Source organism: Doryrhamphus excisus, linkage group LG4 (genome assembly GCF_037039965.1).
Source record: "Doryrhamphus excisus strain RoL-2023G ecotype Guam linkage group LG4, RoL_Dexc_Guam_v1.1, whole genome shotgun sequence".
Lineage (NCBI taxonomy): Eukaryota > Metazoa > Chordata > Actinopteri > Syngnathiformes > Syngnathidae > Doryrhamphus > Doryrhamphus excisus.
Window position 1 is genome coordinate 3,793,116 of NC_136360.1, and position 22,611 is coordinate 3,815,726.

The 22,611-nt window shown below is 40.4% G+C and overlaps 4 protein-coding genes across 13 annotated transcripts in view; 3 read left to right on the top strand and 1 right to left on the bottom strand.

Annotated features, from left to right (window-relative positions):
- Positions 1-7,985, top strand: part of LOC131130024 (discs large homolog 1-like protein) — a 68,182-nt gene extending 60,197 nt beyond the window's left edge. For 7 of the 9 annotated variants that reach the window (XM_078789996.1, XM_078789998.1, XM_078789999.1 and 4 more), the window contains 9 exons: positions 147-210; positions 742-757; positions 1,209-1,244; positions 1,564-1,614; positions 2,926-3,027; positions 3,207-3,379; positions 3,455-3,564; positions 3,677-3,768; positions 4,952-7,985. In XM_078789996.1, coding sequence (XP_078646122.1) covers positions 147-210; positions 742-757; positions 1,209-1,244; positions 1,564-1,614; positions 2,926-3,027; positions 3,207-3,379; positions 3,455-3,564; positions 3,677-3,768; positions 4,952-5,058 — 751 coding nt within the window. In that variant the 3' untranslated portion in view covers positions 5,059-7,985. The remainder of the gene's footprint in view (positions 1-146; positions 211-741; positions 758-1,208; positions 1,245-1,563; positions 1,615-2,925; positions 3,028-3,206; positions 3,380-3,454; positions 3,565-3,676; positions 3,769-4,951) is intronic. The other 2 variants (XM_058074064.2, XM_078790000.1) reach the window with 1 other exon arrangement.
- Positions 7,986-9,568: 1,583 nt separating this feature from the next.
- Positions 9,569-18,899, top strand: meltf (melanotransferrin). 2 transcript variants are annotated; one of them, XM_078790004.1, is made up of 17 exons: positions 9,756-9,778; positions 9,944-10,079; positions 10,577-10,731; positions 11,394-11,493; positions 11,698-11,883; positions 11,973-12,129; positions 13,252-13,319; positions 14,336-14,520; positions 15,245-15,410; positions 15,553-15,698; positions 15,779-15,875; positions 15,965-16,159; positions 16,284-16,437; positions 16,512-16,579; positions 17,296-17,483; positions 17,695-17,887; positions 18,024-18,899. In XM_078790004.1, the coding sequence occupies exons 2-17, from the start codon at positions 10,037-10,039 to the stop codon at positions 18,083-18,085; spliced, it is 2,163 nt and encodes a 720-aa protein (XP_078646130.1). In that variant the 5' UTR covers positions 9,756-9,778; positions 9,944-10,036; the 3' UTR covers positions 18,086-18,899. The 2 variants fall into 2 exon arrangements, with proteins under 2 accessions (XP_057930055.2, XP_078646130.1); XM_058074072.2 differs by having other exon boundaries at positions 9,569-10,079.
- Positions 18,900-19,507: 608 nt separating this feature from the next.
- Positions 19,508-20,596, bottom strand: LOC131130027 (protein NCBP2AS2). The gene is made up of 2 exons (XM_058074074.2): positions 20,504-20,596; positions 19,508-20,439 (listed from the first exon to the last, which is right to left on the bottom strand). The coding sequence occupies exon 2, from the start codon at positions 20,338-20,340 to the stop codon at positions 20,035-20,037; it is 306 nt and encodes a 101-aa protein (XP_057930057.1). The 5' UTR covers positions 20,341-20,439; positions 20,504-20,596; the 3' UTR covers positions 19,508-20,034.
- A 484-nt stretch (positions 20,597-21,080) lies between these two features.
- Positions 21,081-22,005, top strand: fkbp2 (FKBP prolyl isomerase 2). The gene is made up of 2 exons (XM_058074073.2): positions 21,081-21,646; positions 21,732-22,005. The coding sequence occupies exon 1, from the start codon at positions 21,193-21,195 to the stop codon at positions 21,607-21,609; it is 417 nt and encodes a 138-aa protein (XP_057930056.1). The 5' UTR covers positions 21,081-21,192; the 3' UTR covers positions 21,610-21,646; positions 21,732-22,005.
- Positions 22,006-22,611: the final 606 nt, after the last annotated feature.

Consider the following 22,611-nt stretch of genomic DNA (forward strand, 5'->3'; position numbering starts at 1 on the left):
GATGTTCTTCATATTCGCCTTTTCATGCAGATATCTAAATGCATGTTTCAAACTAATACAAAAATCTAACAATAATGAGGTTTCAAATAAAGCGAAGTCGCAGTTGTTTCGTGCTGTGTTCTCACTCGCCACTTATTTTTTCACAGGGCAGAGAAGAAGGAGAAGTCAAGGTTAAAGACGGTCCGCGTGATGAGGCCTCACGATAGATCAGTGAGTACCAACTTCCATCATAACATCCAATATTTGGCGTTGTTTTGTTACAAACGCACATCAACTGGCTCCGCTAGCCTGTTGTGGTGCGACACACGACATCAAAACACTGTTCTGACATTCTTTGCTTTTTACTGTGTCTTAATGAAAGAACACAAATAAGCTGTTAAGTGTGTGTCGTCGAGACAGATAAAGTGTAATTTCACGGGTGAAGCAACGTGATTCATTTGAATTTCACCCCACTTGCAGTGATAAGGCGTGATGCCAGAGTCTAGCACGAACTATTGATATCCTTGTCACCAGCTCTCTTTCTCACCACCTCTGTGTTTTCCTAACACTTTGTGATTCAGCCATCCTGCTGCGTGAATGGCTTTTAATTAAAGCATTCACTGGCACGCAGTATCCCATCTGCTTTTGTATACATGTATCATTATGTGTATGAGAGACATATAAAGCATTATTTAAGGCTCATTAAGTCCTCTATTGTGTTGCTCCGCTAATTCATTGTGTTTGTTTTGTTTGTCGGTGCAGGATCAGGATGAAAAGGGTAAGCGACCTCTGCTGTCCAAAATATTCACTACAGTTACCAGAAACGCTACCGGCGTAGGGTGTCCATTTCACCTCCATTCAGCATTTCACCTTGGAACTCCTTCTACATAGTAGAGACTGATGTAATATCATCTAGTCTGCTATAAAATAAGACATATGTAAGGGAAAACTAATAATATTTGTGAAGATGTTGGCCCACATCTTCAGTATAAATTGTCCCTCTTCAGAATAATTTATACCCTTATTAGACATCCTTTTTAATCAGGTCATAATGCAAAATTATTAAATGCCAAATTACGTGATACCTTGAACAGTATCAGCAAATACAGATCATTTATGGATGTCGTTTGAGGTGCTTGTGTCAGTATGCACAGTAAGTGTGTGTTCTTGTCTTTGTGTGTATGTGTGCGTGTGTGTGTGGCTGACTCTGACCTGTCTTGTCCTTCCAGAGCTGGTACCCACCAGCGATAGTGAGAATAGTTCCTGTAAGTCTGGACCCTTTCTCTCTGTCTTTCTGTGTGTCACCACTCATTCTACTTTCTGTTCATTTGTTCTTGGTTGTTTTACTTTCAAACCTCAGCTCCTTGATTTTGTTTCTGGTTTGCGTGTGTGTGTGTATGTGTCGGTGTGTTCCGCTCTGTGTTCTATGTGTAGATTTGTCATACACATTGATTCGCGTGTGGTATTGTGTGTGTGTGCTGTGTGAAATCATGCGTTACAGTATATTCAAAAGTGTAGGGAAAGGGGTGAAATGTTGTTTTTTGATGCTATGCATTTAAATGTGACCTTTATGTGTCCAATCAGCTGGCCAAGAGGAGACCTTCCTAACCTACCAACCAGTCATGCAACAGGAAGGTCAGTGCTTTCATTTATACGAAGCCACTTTTTAATTTCATTTTGAACACACAAAACACATAATTTGGACTACTCCAATCCAATCCAAAAGGTAAAACACTTTCGGAGAGTGCTGCTTTTCTAAGACATTTTTGAGTATGAGAATACAATGAGTATTTTGCAGACTCACAAAAATGATAAAGTTTTGTTGTTGCCACAATCCCGAAGGTTACAGACATACTAAATAGGGGTGTCACCAGTTACATTTTCCTGGTTTCAATTTGGATTTCAGTCTGTACAGTACATATAGTAAATATATGCTATCAATAGTATTTTAAACAGGGCGTGTTTAAAAACATTCTGTCCCCTAGGGTGGGCATGACAGAAAATACTGTAAATGATAACCACTGTCCCAATATTGTGTATTGTCTCATCTTGTGAATTGAGTGTCTCGTGTCTCCCCTAATACTAATTATTAGGGTTACACTCATCAGTGTTTCAATCATCAATGAGTCAGATCGGCCTATACCGATCATATGGATTAATTGTACATTTTTCAATTTATTAATGATGAGTGCTATTGGTCAGGGGCAAATATTTAAAAAATAGCCGCTTTGACGGATGCTCGTTTTTTGCCTTTATTTGTGTGAAATAGTTTTTGTACTACTTCACACAAACCTGAATGGTTTATGGTAATGGTTTTATTTCATTTGAACATGCATCAGATTACAATTGAATGCATCACATAATCAGTTCACAGTTCCACATGTCCAAAAGGAGTAGGAAGAAACTAAGCTTATTAAATCCTACCCCTCCATCTGGTACTTTTACAATCAGTAACTGTTACATTTGTTCACTTCCTGTCTTTCTCATATAAATGTTTTTTTTTTATTATTTTGTATATATATATTTCTTTTATTTATTTGTTGTCACATACCAAAGTACGAGGTGATATGAGCATCCAATGACATAATGGGTACCATAGTAAGTGTCAATATAGTGATAAATATAGCACATCATGACTGGTTCAAGTTTCTTGAATACACTCATCGTTGTGCATTGTTTGATGTCCTTACTCAATCCATTCCATAGTTTGATTCCACATACTGAAATGCTATGGCTTTTTAATGTTCTCTCAAATTTGTTTCTAATTTAATTTGGAGTAAGAAGAATACATGGGAAATAAACTGTTTAATAATCACTTTTTAGCTGTAGAATTAATAGAATAAAATAATACAAATTTTAAAAATGTGTCAAATAGAAATCTGTCCTGCTCAACTGAACAAACTAATAAAATAATTTTTTTCATTAAAACATGTTTCTGTTTCACAGTGAATTATACCCGCCCTCTTATCATTCTTGGGCCAATGAAAGACAGAGTGAATGATGACCTCATCTCTGAGTTTCCTGACAAATTTGGCTCCTGCGTCCCACGTGAGTTTAGGATATATTTCTTCAAAACCTTGTCAAATATTATACAGTTGAAAAAATGTAACACTTGTTGATAAATAACACTTATAGCTGTACTGTATTTGAAGATGATTACGTAAATTATACAGGTCATTTTTGGTGTGCAAATGTTTTAACCCAGCCCATACGTGTGTGTACCTTAGACACAACTCGTCCACGTCGAGACTACGAAGTGGATGGCAGAGATTACCACTTCATGTCCTCCAGAGAGCTCATGGAGCGAGAGATCCAGGAGCACAAGTTCATTGAGGCTGGGCAGTATAATAACCACCTGTATGGAACCAGCATACAGTCTGTTAGAGAAGTTGCTGACAAGGTAAGACGTAAAAATGGACTGATCGGGGAAAAAGGAAGCATTATCTCATTGTGTCCAACTTTATGTCTCCATCAGAGTAAACACTGTATACTGGATGTATCGGGGAATGCGATAAAACGTCTGCAGTTGGCAGGCCTGTATCCTATTGCCATCTTAATTCGGCCATGCAGTGTTGACAACATCCTGTAAGTGGAAAAAGCACCGTTGCCAATTCGGTTTGATTGATGGCACACACTTTAAAAGTGTATAAAGGTTGAATTTGCTTTACACTTACATGACTTATTTGTGTCTCTCCAGGGAGATGAACAAGCGTTTTACTGAGGAGCAGGCAAGAAAGTCGTTTGACAGAGCAATCAAACTGGAACAGGATTTCACAGAATATTTCACTGGTGAGTTCTGAGAGAGCTTATGTCACTATTGTTGGGTAAATTACTTTAAAAAAGTCAGTAATTATTTTATCAAGTTACTGACAAAAATTAAATTAGTAACACTGTGCACAGCGGACGAGTGCACAGTCCTCACAGCTAGCAGACCTGAGTTCAATTCCAACCTCGGCCATCTCTGTGTGGAGTTTGCATGTTCTCCTCGTGCATGCGTGGGTTTTCTCCGGGTACTCCGGTTTCCTCCCACATTCCAAAAACATGCTAGGTTAATTGGCGACTCCAAATTGTCCATAGGTATGAATGTGAGTGTGAATGGTTGTTTGTCTATATGTGCCTTGTGATTGGCTGGCAACCACTCCAGGGTGTACCCCGCCCTCTCGCCTGAAGACAGCTGGGATAGGCTCCAGCACCTGCGAACCTCGTGAGGATAAGCGGTAGAAAATTAATGAATGAACACATTTTGTCCTTCATAAATGTAATTACTGGTTTATAAGCCACTACTTTGTTGTCAGGCTTTGGACCCCCTGACTAAAAACTACATTTCCCATGATGCTTCATGGGAATCTACTATCACGTTTTGAAATCATATGTAGCAATCGTATTTTGATCTGACAAATCCTAAAGTAAGTTTGATCAAGTGCAGAATTACTACAGCTTCTGCTCAGCTTGCCAACCGTCCACTATCACCAACAGGTTTTGAAAGAATTGACTACTACGTGATGAAGAGGACAGCTCAAAATAAATAGCTAATTTGCTTTGAGACAGAAGTGACTCTAACGAGCGCGCAAGAGAGCCTAAACAGGGCATATGGCGAAGGATTTGACAAATGAAATTGTGTTTCTCACCTTCTTTATCAAATTGCTGGCACTCACAACTGTCTTTGACCCCATGGCAGGTTATTTAGTCAGCAACAAGCAGGGTGCTTTGTTTGGGCACTTGATTTGTCGGAACGATACAGAACAGGGCACCAAGTTTGTTGTGTACAGTATTTTCCAAAAACAGAGACATGTTGGCAATGTTTTTTATGAAAATGGAATTATACAAATCTAGGGAGTTTACTCCCAAAAGTGGTACTGTGAAATACATTGACTTGAGTTCCACCCATTTGTTGGTAATAATTCACCTGCAAACTCCTAACCTGTGTTTTGCAAATTTTAATGCAGTTCTTGGAAATAACTTTTCTCTGCAGCGATTGTCCACGGCTCGTCTCTGGAAGAAGTGTATTCGCAAGTCAAGCAGATCATTGAGGAGCAGTCCGGTCCTTACATCTGGGTGCCCACGAAGGAGCGACTCTGAGAAAACACAGCACCATACGACAAGTTTGTAAAACACCAACTTCGGCATCACTCTCGGCCTGTTTCTCCGCTTCCTCACGCATACCTCCAGGTTCTCACACACACATATTTACACAAGCACACAAACACAGGAGGCTGAGACTATCTGGAACTCCCACTTCCTCAGGAGGGAGGAGCTTGTGTCTTTCCAGCAGCCCATTGGTGGATCTTCCGACAGCTCAGTTCCTTAATGTTTAAGGACGTGGTTCAAATCAAGGCGACATGTACCATTATCTGATTTATTGATTTCTTTATTGTTCTAACTATTGTTGTTGTCGTTGTTTTCATATTTACAAAGGGTAATGCATTCACATATGGGTTTGTAACAATAATATTGTCACCAAGAGGCAGACTTTTGCACGCTGTAGCTTTAAGAGCATGTTTTTGGGGGACAAAATCTTGATCTCCTTCCCTTTGTGTCCGTCTTTCTCCATGGCATTGCTCCACTTTATACTGAAATATCTCTGTGACTCTCGCTCTGTCTTAACTACCGTTCTCTCCTAGCCTACCACTTCCCTGCCAGACTGCCTCAAACCTTTTAATTAAATATGAGCTGAAGTTTTAAATATGCCCTGGCATTGTGGTAAACATGTACAAATATTGCTTAGAAATGTAGCATAAATATGAACACACTATCAACTAAAGCTATAATACAAACATTCAATTAGGTTGCATTCAAGTAATCAGGAGAGTGTTTCCGATATTTAGTCCGGATTGTGCATTGGGCCTGTTTTTGTCAAACCTGTAATCGTAACTCAAGCTCTTCTAAAGCCAAGGTACATAGGGAGATTTGAGAAGAATATGATATACTGTATTACAAAGTCTTTATACTGTATATGTACTTTGACCCATCATGAGGCCAAAAGGCTGCAGTGCAGTGATTTTTTTTTTCTCCTTTAGGTTTATTTAACCTTTTCACTTTTAACACTTGGCTAAATGTGAGTCCTGCCTTCCCAGTTTACATAAGTTGGTTCAGTTTAAATCTACATGAATTCATATGCCCTTTCTGCTCTTCTTTTGTGGCTATATTTATATGGACATTATTATTCCAATATTAACCCAACTAAGGCAATACAGTGATAATACACTGTTACAAGTAAGTAAAGATTGCCAGAATAGTCATTTCAACATTATTATTATATATAGCTGTACTTGTGGACTTTGCATTTTTAATCAAATTTTATTTTAATTTAATATCATTTTAAATTAAAGGGCATTGAATCAATTGCAACTGCAATTTAGCGCTGTCAAAGAAGACGTTTCACCTCTCATCCCAGCAGGTTTTGCCGGTTTATGTTTAAGACGAGTGAGGACGGCTGTAGTCTGAGGGTATAGTGCAGGATCCAAAGATGTATTCTCTAAGGTAGCGGCACCCCACGACACACACACACAAACGGATGCACCTAAAACCAAAGGTGGCGTCGCATTTGATATTTATTAGAAGTTAACTTATTGTATTTTTTAGGAAGGGATGAAATGAGAGCACCCTTCATTCCTTTTGAGCATTAACTGATAACGCCTGCTCGGATGAGAGGCAGAAGACAAAAAACAATGCCCTGGGTGAATGACAACATTCACAATTACAGTATGTACTTGAACATGTTAAGTGAACCCCAGTTGGAATATTCTATGACCAATCACTCCAGCTTGGTAATAGGAGTATCTTAGTCCATGTAAACATAACCATGAGTGTCTCAAGCCTTCCATCTTCTCCACTGTCAGTGCGGCATAGCTTTATAAACCACCACGACTATTACAAGTGTCATTGTTGTAGCTTTCCTTCTTACTGCTGTTGCACTAAAGGGGGCTTGCTCCTTAAAAGCATCTTTAACAGTATTTGAGGTGTGATTTTGAATATGTGATTGAGTTGCGTCGTCCTGTTATATAGCTTATGAGCTATATTTCAAGGCTAAAGTGGAGCTATTTAAGTCTTGCCATGTACATGAAGTGATTTTTGGAATTGCTGGTCTTGCTGAGCCTTCAGCTCCAGCATGCACAAATTGCACCCGAGACTCGCCACATAAATGACCTTTGCCCTTGTGCATAAAACTATGGTTTGGTGGCATAGCCTTCTCTCCACAAAACGTTTTATGGGAAGCCCAGATGAGTCATATAATGTTAGTACATATCAATCCACAGGAAAAAAAATACTTCATGCATGAAAAAGTGGAAGAAGCCATCATGATAATCGTGAAACCTAAAGTCAGGCAGGTCAGCTGTCACCTTTTTGTAGTCTGGTGATTCATGAATACAGCTATTATTTGTTTACAAGAGAACTTCTCAGGGCATCATAGCTTCTACAGCATCCTCCAGGGAAATATTACAATTACTCATCGTAGTTTTGTGCGGGGAACACTGTACGACTGATTCATAAAGTCACAGTTCTCTTCAGAGCTCAGGTCATGAATGGGGCTTCTCTCGAATAAGGCGATGGTTTCTTATATCATGTCAATATCTTAAGTACTAAGATGCTTTGGGAAATGCAGCCCCAGATGGACCTTGCCAGTTACCTGTTTCCCATTTCCAACTTCCACCCTGAAGCTGACTTGGATCCCAGAAACTCACAGAGAAGCCAGTTCTGTTGAACACCTACATTGTGTGTGCTTTTTAAAACTTAAACATCTCCCATTCTGCTCAAAATGTTGAGCTAAATTGTACTTCTTTCCATCGATAATTGTCTAGGAAACTTGGCATAATAACAGAACTGGACTCTGTGTGATTTTGGCTTTGTGCTTCAGCCGGGGGATCATGTCACATGTCTGTTAGAGTTAAGCACTGATGCAAAGAATCTATTTCAGAGATGGATCTCTATATAACACATTATAATATTTATCCCTGCGCTAACTGCCTATTTTGGTACAAAAATAAAGGTCTTTATTGAGATCAAAACTTTGTGTTGAGTGTCGCTGCTTTTATTTGAAACCTCGGGTTCTTGAGTTCTGTGTTACAAGTGTTCATTTTGCATAAGGTTTTTTTTTTAGAGCTTCAAAGTCCACCAGGTCCATCTTCTGATCTCACTCAGCTCATTGAAAGGCATGGAGTCCAATGTGCAAACATTTACACCCTTTATCAGGTGACTCATTTTCCTGGAACAGGGAAGACATTTTACATTTATGACGATTCTTGTAAAAATAATGAACAAAAAAAGAGCTTCAATGAGGCCGGATTACCTGTACTTTGCTGTAGGTGGGCGGGGGCACAAATCAAACACTCTTATTATTTTTCTCCTGTGTGCTGATTCATTTGAGTTTGAACTTCACATCAAACACTTATCAACCACCTGAAGTGTCAGCATTGATACAATGGCTAGGGCAAAAAAAAAAAAAGTTGTCTGTGATACTGTATCATCAAAGAAATGATGGTGCTGGATGACCATCCCTTTACCATCACTGCAGATATGTAAACTCGTAAACCCCTTGGAGCCACAGCTTGTACTTCTGAACCACCACTTTTGGATGGACAAATCTACAGGTACAGCTTGTTAATCTGATCTGAATCTGATATCAACATTAAAATGTCATATCGGTTGGTATCAGATTTTTTTTCCTGATCATGAAAACCGATATTAATATAATGCTAAAATAATGTAACATTCATTCCACCACAGGAGATATGTCATGTTACACATATCGGTATTGGTATCAGTATCAGCTGATATCAGTATTGGAAATTGAGAGTTGGACAATATGGGCATATCGGTTTTTGGCAAAAAAGCTGGATATAGCACTCCTGGATAGAGATGCTGGAGGGGAATTGGAATGGACTGCTTGTAAGTGGACGAGTGATTAGCGCGCAGGCATCACAGCTAGGACACCCGAGTTCAATCCCACCCAATCTATTTGTGTGGACTTTGCATGTCCTCCCCGTGCATGTGTGGGTTTTCTCCGGGTACTCCAGTTTCCTCCCACATTCCAAAAACATGCTAGGTTAATTGGCGACTCCAAATTGTGAGTGTGAATGGTTGTTTGTCTATATGTGCCCTGTGATTGGCTGGCCGCCAGTCCAGGGTGTACCCTGCCTCTTGCCCGAAGACAGCTGGGATAGGCTCTTGTGTCCAAGACCCTCATGAGGATAAGCGGTAGAAAATGAATGAATTAATGAATGCTTGTAAGTGCTTATCATAGATCTTAGATACAGGAAAGATGGTATTAGAGAAGTTATATACTGTATAAATGTAAAATTTTGCATCTCAAAGCAACTATCTTCTTAGCAAAGTGAAATTTCACCACTTGAGTGAATTATAAAGACAAACCTGTAAAAATTGTGTGTTTTTTTAACAGTGCTATATATATGCTGCATATTTTACATGTATTATCAGCTATTTATACAATATTATCAACTTAGAGTGAATGATGTCACTTTTCTGCTGATTTTTTTATTTATTATTATTATACATAATTTATTTTCAGGGAAAATGTGCAAATATGAGGGGTGGTAAATGCACAGTAGTCTACTATATTCACATGATCAAGTGTATTATTCATAATTAGCATGCAACTATATTACTAATATATTGCTTCATTCAGTAAAGATGAGGTCAACCTACAAGGAAGCAACCAGTATCCTTACACTTGGGCTGTTCCCACAGAGAGTGAGTCACTTGTGGTCAGTGTTGTGAATGTCCACCAGTGGAAAAGTTCCACAGCAGCAGCACAGAGGAGAGGAGGGAGAAGAAAACAGAGGTGAGGACTGTCAAAGACTTCTCTGTTCACACTCTACACAGTCTACGCTGGCACACAAGTGTGAGGTGGCACATTTTCATAGTCGCTACTTTTGAGTCTTGTGATAATGCAAAGATAGCTTGTGCAACACCTTTCCTGAGCATCGTATAAGAACTTTGCCCTAAGTCTTGGAGGTATAATTGCACTTGGACTGGAAGAGGCGAGACAAGAGGAGCCTTTGACACCACAGACTGAGGCGAGGAGTACGTGACCGTGAACATGTGGAGTACAGCGGGAGCACTTCTATTATTTCTACATGCTGGTAAGACACAAACACAAGTTTGCATTAACTATTTTTTTTAAATAAAACAGTCATCTACCAGTGAAAGCAATTATTTTTAACTCCATGATGACTTAAGATTATAATTTTCTCTATATAATTTCCTCTTTAACTAAAGCTGGGTAAAAAAAAACATGCTTTATAAATAAATACAGAAGTATTACTTTTATTTATTATTTATATTTCATGATCAGGATTATTATTTTATGATGATGATTGTTTACTACAGATGAAGGGGAGCCATTATGGAGTTATTACATTTAAACTGTGATTGAAACTCGGCTAGATTGGATAACCTGATTTGTTTGCAAACATCACATCGCTGCCAGACAAAGGCCGCGATCCAATGAAAACTGGTCTGCGACCCGCCAGTTGAGGATCACTGATCTAATCAACTAGCATGTTAAAAACAAGGAGGTATTAACATCTATAACATTTTCTGTAAACAAACTAATCCATATTCTCTGTCTTTCTCTAAGTGTTTGGTCAAAGCAGCATCAGATGGTGCACTATCTCAGACGCAGAGCAGAGGAAATGTCAGGCCATGTCTTCTGCTTTTGCCCAAGTCTCCATCCGGCCGTCCCTCAGCTGCGTCCGTGGAACCACGGTGGAGAACTGTGTGCAGAAACTGCAGGTTAGATCCTAACTTCTTACATCATAATTGGCCTTTATTTGATGCATATCAGTGATAACCAGAGGTCACGGAACGCTGTGGAAGTGGTACAGCAGTTATCAGACATAAGATAATGAGATAAATGTTGTACAGTGATGAGTTGTAAAGAACAAAGATCAATCTAAGTGCACCACGGATCCATCACATGGATGCTTTAAAGGGTTAGTCTTCTCATAATTGTTGACCCACTTTTGTCTCCTTAAGCAACAACATACTGACTTCCGGATCTAAACAAGCATTGAAAGTAAAGGTTACCATGGGAACGCCATTATAATTGCATTTACTTAACTCATTCATTCATTCATTTTCTACCGCTTATCCTCACAAGGGTATCCCAGCTGTCTTTAGGCGAGAGGCGGTACAGCCAATCACAGGGCACATATAGACAAACAACCATTCACACTCACATTCATACCTATGGACAATTTGGAGTCGCCAATTAACCTAGCATGTTTTTGGAATGTCGGAGGAGAAAACCCACAAATGCATGGGGGAGAACATGCAAACTCCACACAGAGATGGCCGAGGGTGGGTTTGAACTGGGGTCTCCCAGCTGTGTGGCCTAACCACTCGCCCACCGTGCAGACTTCACTTGAACTGTAATGTCTATTTCGTACATGCAGGTAAACGAAGCAGATGCATTGTCCATGTTTGCCCCTGACATCTACAAACTGGGGAAGACTGCTTCATTCAAGATAGCCGCCAGCGAATCAAAAGCTGATCGTAAGATACCTTTTTGTTATTAAACAACCACCCATACATCCCAAAGGCCATGTTTGTTTTAATAGTGGAAGAACTTGTTTAAGAAGGGTCAGTTTCAGTGTGTGGATGAGTTAATTATTATTTCACTGGTGCTTTCTCTTACTTGTTTGTCTTTGATAAGCAAGTCATCTCACCCTGATTCTGACATGTTTCCATGAAACTCAGGTACTGGGGCTTCCTACTATGCAGTCGCTGTGGTGAAAAAGACCAGTTCTTCCATCAACATCAACAACCTGGCTGGGAAAAGGAGCTGCCACACTGGGAAAGGCCGCACAGCCGGCTGGAATATGCCAATCGGATACTTCATAGACCAGGGCTACATGTCTGTCATGGGCTGTAACATCCCACAGGGTAGAAACCCTTCATTGTTCAACAGAGCTCTCAATAACAGAAAGTGAAACAAGCCCTGATGTTGTGTGCTAATATGTGTGTGAGCTCAGGTGTGGCACAGTTTTTCAACGCCAGCTGTATTCCCGGAGCAAATGAGGCCGGTGACCCTGCGTCTCTGTGTCAGCTGTGTGTCGGCGATAGGAAAGGACAACACAAATGCGAGATGAGCATGAATGAGCAATATTACAGCTATGAGGGAGCTTTCAGGTAACATGCAATACCTGCACGGCCAAGTACGACAATCATGGCCCAATCATGTTGAACGAATTGGAATTTAAACCTGAATTTCACTTCCAAATTTCCCAAAAAATTGTGCATCTGTGCATTCTAAAGATATAAAAACAGCTAAAAAGAGGTAGCTAGTTAATGCATAGTTAATGAGGCACACCTATTCCGCCAACAAAGACGATAATAATAACAACGTTATTATTGCTTTTTTAATATGCAGGTCACATTATGTAAATGAGGTATTTTGGGAGTTTTTTTCAGAAGGCGTTACATCAGGGGTGGGCAAATATTTTGACTTGTGGGCTGCATTGAGTTAACAAAATTGTCTGGGGGGCCAGAACATATATTTAACACACACTATTTTATGCTTATAATTTTAAAATGATTTGTCTAATTTTATCTGTAAAAGTGTATGTTCTCATGTCCCTTTTTTCAGGAGCACTTTAAACATCAGACCACATCAAACTATGTCATTTAATTTTACAGTTTTGTTGTTTTTTGGGTTTTTTTTTTACTAAATAAGACATCTGACTTGCAAGTCATGTTGCCAGTTTGTATGTTAAAAGTTGAAATACTTAGAAAGCAACTGGCGGGCTGGATTCAAACGCTTGGTGGGCCGCATGTGGGCCCCGGGCCATAGTTTGCTCACCCCTGCACTACGTTCACTCATCGATACCTCTTTTTTTTTAGCTGTTTTTATGTCTTTATAATAACAGAAAGGACACAAACATGTATGTTGATGTCTCACATAAAAAGTGCAGTTTTCCTTTAAAGCTACACAAAATATCATACGTATAACTTTCTCAACGGTTTGCACCCATGCATTTTGCATTGTTTTAATTTTAATGATATAGCTTTTAACTTGTTCAGACACTTTAAAAAAAGCTAATAATGCTAAAATGTGACTTACATATTTATAAAGGACCCTGGAACTGAATATGTCAACATTTTCTGTGTTTAATTTGTAAGTCGGAGGTACATGAGCATCTGAACAAAATGTAAAAGTAATCAGATTTGATGCTAAATATAAACTACATCCATCTACCACTAAGAACCTTGCATTGTTTTTAACCTCAACTTGTTTTGGTTTGCTTCCATCAGGTGTATGGCTGAAGGTGCAGGAGACGTTGCCTTTATCAAGCACACAACAGTTGCAGAAAATACAGATGGTAATGTTTAAGTTCATTAAGTTCATTGATTAGTCTGATAAACACGCTGTGGACAAAGTATTAAAAGACAACTCTTTCATTTGCGAACCGTTATAACTTTAGTGCGCTGATCTCACAAATGTGTGCAGAAAGTCTCCCAGTACTTGTCCACATAGTGCAGGGGTGCTCATTAAGTCGATCGCGATCTACCGGTCGATCGCAGAGGTGCTACTGGTCGATCGCTGGTCGATCGCGGCGTGATATTAAAAAAAATATCATCCTAGCATCAATGCCGTCACTTGATTGATATACAGGGCAGCCATTCAGATGACGACTGAATGTTGCCCTTCGGGTGACCAATCAAATCAAACAACGTCTCTAAGTGCAGCAGAACTTACGATGTCAGCCTATCATCCATCCCCGTTACTTGATTGACATACAGGACAACCAGTCAGATGACAACTGAATTTTGACCTTTAGGTCACCGCTCATGCGTAAACAACGATGCAAAGTGCTAAGCTAGTCGGCGAATTGCGTCAGATTTTAAGCCCTCGCTAAAGTTTATGGTCACTAAAATGAGTGAAGTAGCTGGACCAAGTAAAAAGGCAAAAACATATCACTTCCATACGGAATGGGAGGTGGACTTTTTTTTCCACAATGTCTTTTTCGAAGTGCGTTTGCCTGGCTAACCTGGCTATCAGCAGCTACTGTCCGGACTATGCATCCCTGGCTGATTCAATTCAGTGCAAGTCATCAAAGTAAACTCAGGTAATTACAAAAAATGTTAATAGTTAATTATGTGTGTTTTGCAATATTGGCTCATTTGGTTATGTAAGGTACATCAACATTGTACGTACAAATAATCCTCAATACATTTGAAAATAAATAGATGTTTTGCATTTTTGTAGTGGGTAGATCATTTTGACTCGGTCATTTTAAAAGTAGCTCGCATGCTGAAAAAGTGTGAGCACCCCTGACATAGTGTATATTTGTTATCCCAGCCGTGGGTGACTCTTACCACTTCATATTTTCACCAGGCCATGGTCCCAGCTGGGCACAGACACTGAAGTCATCAGACTATGAGCTACTGTGTCGAGATGGCAGAAGACTTCCTGTCAGTCAATGGCAGACATGCAATCTGGTCCGTGTCCCATTTCGAGGCATTGTGGTTGGCAATCACGTCACTCCATCTGTGGTGTTTAACATGCTGACTGACGGACTGGTAGGTGTTAACATCTCACACATATACACTACCTGCAGGTTCATAAACCTTAAGCAATATACAGTACAATATCATCTTGTCATTTGAGTTTTAACTCATTGGTTATTTACATTAAGTTAGTCCATGGGTGCATAAGTTGGCATCGACAAAAATTGACTGCTTTGTGTTGTAGAATTGTTAGCAGCGTTAACACGACATAGCTCCAGGAAGACGGGCTTTGATAAAAGCAGAGTGGCTTGGCGTCAGCATCGCCGGAACTACAATAATTGTTGGTTATGTCAACATTAGTCAGCCAGTTTGATGGCAGGCATGCTAAGCGGGTTCCACTGAATTTCACAATTTAGATTCAAGCTACAAACTACACATGAATTTATGTTCATTTGAATCATCAACATTAATTCATTCACTACCGCTTATCCTCACGAGGGTGCTGGAGCCTATGCCAGCTGTCTTCGGGCGAGAGGCGGGGTACACCCTGGACTGGTCGCCAGCCAATCACAGGGCACATATAGACAAACAACCATTCACACTCACATTCATACCTATGGACAATTTGGAGTCACCAATTAACCTAGCATGTTTTTGGAATGTGGGAGGAAACCGGAGTCCCTGGAAAAAAGGGTGTAATTGAACTCTGGTCTCCTCGCTGTGAGGCCTGACCGTTTGGGTCGCCGAGTGTCGTTAATTTCCTCTCAAACTGAAACATAGTCTTCCCTGTCTGCAGGCCCAATCTGGATTCGCCATGTTTTCTTCCAAGCCTTACGGAGAAGGAACGTTACTCTTCTCTGAGTCGTCCGTCATGTTTCAGAGCTCTGAGTATGATGACCCAAAGAAGTGGATGGGTCACTTCTATAACAATGCCATGAGTGCTATGGACTGTAAACTTCCAGGTACCTCTCTCAACTACACATAGTATCTATTGGAGTCACTCATTACTTTCCTAAGTACTAGTACACATTGTACCTAGCTGTGGTACCTACAGTTGTGTTGCCAGTGCCCAGAAAAAGTATTCACCTGTCTGTCTATCCATAGAAAGTACCTTGCGGTGGTGTGTGCTGTCCAATGGAGAGCAGAATAAATGTGCTGACATGGGTGCAGCCTTTCAGAGAAAAGGTTTAACTCCAGCCGTTAATTGTGTCTACGGGGACTCTGTAACTGACTGCATGAAGAAAATAAAGGTAACAAACAACTTGCTAACAATAAAAACACAACCTGGTGACAGGTGGCTTCATGTCATTGTACCTCACTTCCTGTGTAGAATAACGAGGCTGATGCCATCACTTTGGACGGAGGTTATATCTACACAGCTGGCAAAGAATACGGCTTGGTGCCCGCGACTGGAGAGAGCTATACAGGTACAAAGAAGACATATATATAATAATGATATAATGATATAAATAGCAAATATATACCACAGACTCACGCTGTTTCTATATTCCTCCAGCGGAACGAGACGGCGCCATGTATTATGCGGTGGCGGTGCTGAAAAAGAGTAGCTCTGATATCAGGAGCCTTGATGACCTGAAAGGCCGTCGCTCCTGTCACACGGGAATTGGTCGCACGGCCGGTTGGAATATTCCTGTTTCGACCCTGATAGAGACAGGCTTGATCAACCCTCAACACTGTCAGATAGCCCAAGGTCAGTGTGTGTAGTAGAGGTGAGAGCTGCACTAATAATAGTGCAGAAATATTTCCACCATCTTGGTTCTGGCCTGTGGGCATAAATGCATAATGTTCTTTTTCCCCTATGGTACATACTGTAGCGGTGGGCGGGTTCTTCAAGGAGAGCTGCGTGCCAGGTGCTAATCAACCCGGTTTCCCAAGCAACTTGTGTTCTTTATGTGCGGGAGATGGATCAGGGAACAACAAATGTGAGAAGGGAAAGGATCTGTATGATGGATACGACGGTGCCTTCAGGTACTAAACTCACCCACACCCAATAACACATCATTTTACTATCACTGGATAATGACTCTTTTTTTTCCATTTAGATGTCTGGCAACGGGAGATGGAGATGTAGCTTTCATCAAACATTCTACTGTCTTCCAAAATACTGATGGTACGAACAAATCCTGCACACCAGGCTTTGTAATCTATGGTGGTATTTACATGAAGTAGTATGAGGACATGACAACTACAGGTACAGTAGATGGTTTTCTATAATTCAGTAATTCAGTGTATGTTTTAGTATAATTGTTGGATGCATGGTGGTCGAGTGGTTATTGCACAGGCCTCACAGCTAGGAGACCTGAGTTCAATTCCACCCTCGGCCATCTCTGTGTGGAGTTTGCATGTTCTCCCCGTGCATGCATGGGTTTCCTCCCACATTCCAAAAACATGCTAGGTTAATTAGCGACTCCAAATTGTCCATAGGTATGAATGTGAGTGTGAATGGTTGTTTGTCTATATGTGCCCTGTGATTGGCTGGCGATCAGTTCATGGTGTACCTCACCTCTCGCCCGAAAACAGCTGGGATATGCTCCAGCACGGTAGAAAATGAATGAATGTTGGTCACTGCAAACTCACGCGTGTTGATTTTCGGCTCCACTCAACAAGAGAGTCAACCACCAGCACTGGGCAGCCATCTTTCTCTTGCTCTGCCTTTACTTAACAATGAATACTCTTGTTTGACCCTAATCGAAATTGAACACAGTATAAATATTAAAGCATACTGAAGGAAGTATTCCATTCCAGATGCATCCCGATTGGTACGCTTCTGTACCCAACCGAACACATGTCCTGTTTAATTTCAATAAATTGCATGTGTTTATCCAGGTAACTCCGCCGAATCATGGGCTACAGATCTCCTGTCCAAAAACTTTCAGCTGCTCTGCCCCCACGGCACCAAAGCAGAGGTCACTCAGTACAGATACTGTAATCTGGCTCGTGTCCCCTCTCATGCTGTAATGGTGCGGCCAGGCACCAACATCCATGCGATCTACGGACTCTTGGATCATGCACAGGTACTAAAGAGTACACATACAAAATGGATATACAAAAGAAAATATGTTTTCGCAAATAGTAGTGTTCACTCCAGGCAAGAATGTTCTAGTAAACTGCCTTTGGGTGTCAATGCTTTGACTCTATCATGATAGGAATTATAGAAAATGCATAGCGGAATAACCAGTGACCATCGACCCAATCATACAGCTGTTCTTCTTGTTGTTTCTGCAGGCATACTTCGGCAGTGACACGGGTGTAGAGTTCAGGATGTTCGACTCACAGGCTTATGAAGGCACAGATCTTATCTTTAAAGACTCCACGGTTCGTCTTGTGGGCGTAGGTGAAAAAAAAACCTACGAGGAGTGGTTGGGCCAAGGATACTTGGACTCACTTGTTGACATGGAGTGTAATTCATCGTTTGCAGGTAAACAAACATAACATTGTATCATAATATAGTGGTTCACTAAACTGGCATGCCTCAAGCACAATTGCTTGTGGTTCCACTGGCTGAGGGCTTAATTGAAATATTGAGTTGCTTACACACTGTCCTTATCTTCCAGTGATTTCCAAGCTGTGGTTGGTTGTCGTAACGCTCCTCTGCTCCATGATGATGACCATCTGAACACCAACACCGCCAAGCACCACATCCTCTTCTCCCACTCACTGTTCTTTCTCTCATCCGTACCTTGTGTAGGTTAACTACACATATTATTTGTTTTTATTATGGCATGATCATGTTGAGGCAAATCAGTGTGATTTGTATCTACTACAGAAATGACCGTGTGATGCACTATAGCCATTTGTTTACAGAAGGTGAGCTGCCATATCAGAGAATATGCTGTCACTTGTTATCTGTGGCTTTGGTTTATCTTCAGTAGGTTTACAGACAGATTCTTCATAATATACTACTGCACATGTAATTGTCATATTTCCTCATTTTTTAAAGTCTGCAATATTAATTTCATATATATTCTTATATTCAGAGTTGTATTTTTTATATGATGTTCAGATGCCATATCAGTGTATATGTACTGACTCATATTGTCGGAAATGAGTGCATTCTCTTTCCTTCAAATGGAGATTTTATTTCAATGTGAAATGATGAACTATGTAACTAATATTTAGTTGCCAGGCCAGTGAGCCTGCACAGGTATTGCTACATCAAGCTACGGGATTCAGTTGTGTATCTTTCATTCATTCATTTTCTACCGCTTATCCTCACGAGGGTCGCGGGGGGGTGCCGGAACCTATCGCAGCTGTCTTCGAGCGAGAGGCGGGGTACACCCTGGACTGGTCGCCAGCTAATCCAGTTGTGTATCTTGATGAAACAAAATAAATTCAAACGCATCAAAAGGCCATTGTGTGTGATAAATTCAAATATTCTGCATCTGTCACATGGTCTACAGGCCTTGTGTTTGATAGCAATGCAATGACTGAATATATTGAGGCTAGATCAGGGGTGGGCAAACTACGGCCCGGGGGCCACATCCGGCCCGCCAAGTGTTTGAATACGGCCCGCCCAATCTTTCCAAAGCATTTCATTTAAACTCAACATACAACCTGGCATCATGGCCTGAGCCAACCTTTTGATGGTTTTATCAATTTCGCTTTTTGACATGGTCTGTTGTTTACAAAGACACAAGCACATAATAATAATTATTATTATTATTAGATTATTATAATTATTAGAACAATTATGATTATTATAATTATTATATTAATGCTAATTATTGTATTAATTATATATAATATTGTTATATTTGCATATTTTACATAATAATATAATTATTATTTTAATTTTACTGTAATTATAATATTTTATTATTTTTAAAATATTTAAATATAAAATAATAAATAATAATAGCAGATTGCATGACAATTTTACAGATACAATAATACCAGGTGGACTGTTTCGTGTAAAATATATAGTCTGCCCCCCATAAATTTTGTCATATCAATGCGGCCCACGAGTCAAAAAGTTTGCCCACCCCTGGGCTAGATGTTTTGCAGCAGTACAGAAATAGTAGATACACTACACAGCAAATACTACACAATTTTTTATTATATTTGCATGTACTATATAACCATTAACCCATCTTGGTTGCACCATAACCACACATCGTTTAAATTATATTAATATATTCTCTGTAGAACACTGGGCTCTTATTACTGAACATAAGGGGTGTCACAAGACTGTATGTCTGACAAAAAGGGCTTAATCCGTTCGTGCCCTTGTTCTATGGAACAAACATGCAAATGTAGAGTGGACATTTCCTTTTCATTTATTATGTGATTAATTCATTTATTTATTATCGTCCCAGGTCTAATGCCCAGGGACATTTTTTTTCTACTGACCATTATCCCATTCTTGGCACTTTAAAATGGCATTTATAGCAATAAATTAAGATACAAATTTGAGTGAGATTTCCTGCCTGGCTTTTAGCTGTGATTCATCACCATTGTTGTGTGTCCAAGGAAGAGACTTGCTTATTGCAGTGATCCTTGCCCCACAGTTCACTTCAGTGTTTATCATTGTAGATTCTCTCCAGAGGCAATCTGGTGGAGTTGGTCTTATTTCTTAATCTGACGGGTTCCATCTTTCCAGCCAATCTTCACTTCCTTCACAAATGTCTCTCGGACTTTCCTGAGTCGCCTGCCGACGTCCTCCACGTCCCCGGGAACCTTGCCAGCCTCTTCCCGGACTTGTCGCAGCGTCTGGGACCGCAGGACTCTCTGCGATGCGTCCTTGCCGGCTATCTGAGCCTTTGTGATGGCGTAGGCTGTAATTTGTGCTGCTCTGCGGATCGGGCGAGATTCCGCAAGCTTCTCAACAACGTGGAGGTTGTTGAGCAGCGACAGTAGCATTCGAGATAGCATTGTCAACCCCGCCGGGCTCGGAGCTGGCCGCTGGCCGCTGGCTTAGCGTAGCAGGCTAACTAGTTAGCAGTCCTGGTACTTGCCTTAAATATTTCAACCCTGTAAATAGAAATATGTTTAGTTTAAGATACATATACCTTCACGGAATACCGTGTTGACTTACTGTTAACTTCCAAAGGTGTAGGTGACTGACTATTACGTCATTTTCTTATTCGTCTATGTATTTATGGTGGTTGGAACAAACGTTCTTGGTGCATACCGCCATCTATTGTTACGGAGTGTGCAGTGAATTGTGAACCTCATGCAGTTTTATTGCTTATATTAATGTATTTATTTTATGTATTGATACTTGTGTTTGTGTTGTCATGAAAATATGTGTGGGGAAAGGGGAACGAACAGAAAGTGACTAATGACGGAGTATACGGAAATACGTAGTATATATTATTATTATACTAATAATAAAAAATAGCCAACTGAGAATATGCATCTGAGATTGACAAGCCCTTGTTATTTATGATTATAAATCACAGGATCAATAATAGTTTAGGTAAATAAAAATATTTTAATTCCAAACGCTCTTTATAAATATGTAAATACAACAATACAAGACAATATAATAAAAATACTAAATTTGTGCCTTCATTTTATGTTACTGTTATTACCTCCAATTGTTTGAGCAAAAGAAATTGTGAAAAAAAAACACATTCTACGATTCGCTCAGCCCTAACGGATGTCCATTTCGTCGACTGATGTCCCACTTCCGTTTCCATCTTCACTCGTATTAGATTAACACATTTTAGTGCTCGTGAGCTGCGTGGTTCGTTTTAGACGCAAATCAGATACACTGCAAACATGCGGATGTTTCTGTTGTTAGCGGTAACAGCACTGTCTCTCAGCCCCATGCTGGTCTGCGGGTCGGAGAAGAAAAAGCTGCAGATCGGCGTCAAAAAGCGAGTGGACAACTGCCCCATTAAGTCCAAGAAGGGAGACGTGCTGAATATGCACTACACGGGCAAACTGGAAGACGGCACCGAGTTTGACAGCAGTATTCCCCGGGACAGACCCTTCACCTTCACACTGGGCACCGGTCAGGTGATTAAAGGTTGGGACCAGGGCCTGCTCGGCATGTGCGAGGGAGAAAAGAGGAAACTCGTCATTCCCGCTGAGCTCGGCTATGGCGACCGGGGAGCTCCACCGAAAATACCCGGAGGAGCGACACTCATCTTCGAGGTAGAACTACTCAGCATCGAGAGGAGATCCGAACTTTGATGAAGGAAGGACGCTGGAAAGAAGTTAGTTTCGAAAGGCAAGTTATTTTAACAGCTACAACTGTCCGTAAATTGATTGTGATTGTGATTGTTTAATAAGTCATGGCTCCTTCTGGTTCCTAGGAGAAGCTGACATCTACTGGGGACCAGTGAGGCCCACCTGATGTTTAGGATGCGAGTCTTCCATGGGCCCTTACACCAGCAGAGCCACTACTTTGTAATGTGTTCTGCTGTATTGGATCAAAGATATTGAACTGATTAAGAATTGAAGAAAAAAAAGCAATCCTTGTTAATTTTTTTTTAATCACAAAAATGACACAGGTTCTCACAAATGCTGTGAGGCTGGCATAAGATGTTACTAGCTTTTTTGTTGATAATAAAAAAAATGAAAATTTGGAAAACATTTGCAGATGTAATTTTTATTACTTTGAAAGACATTTTAAATATGGAATCCTAAATGTGCTTTTTTTCCCCACCAAAAAATCATCAAGACTATAGGGGTGTTGTTTCATGTCTAGAGGGCTCTATTGTTAAAACGTAGTTAGAAGGTCCTAAACAGTTTTTTAATGTTTTTGTTACGCGCTAATGATCTGCGCGATCGATCGATAGTGCTGCGCCTAAGATGGATCCATCGTTAGCGCACAAATCGATCGATTTCTGCGCTCACGATCGAGCACCCGGGATGGATGTGTGTAGTTTGTTCAGATGCCAACAGATGGCAGCGTTGAGTGTTACTTACAAGAATCAACAAGAAGTCGATGCATGCAAATTTCAAATCTTTGATTAATTGTCAAGCAGTTCACTTTATTACCGTTCTCGGCGGGGGGAGTGTGACCCCTAACCCTAACCCTGTCATTGTATGCAATTAGCAGATCAACGATTGTCATTATATCGTCAGCGCAGTGTCAAAGCATCGGTCTCCAGCGTAAGGCAGTTATATCCATCGAGATCACAGAAATCGATCGATTTGTGCGCTAATGATGGATCCATCTCGGGCGCAGCG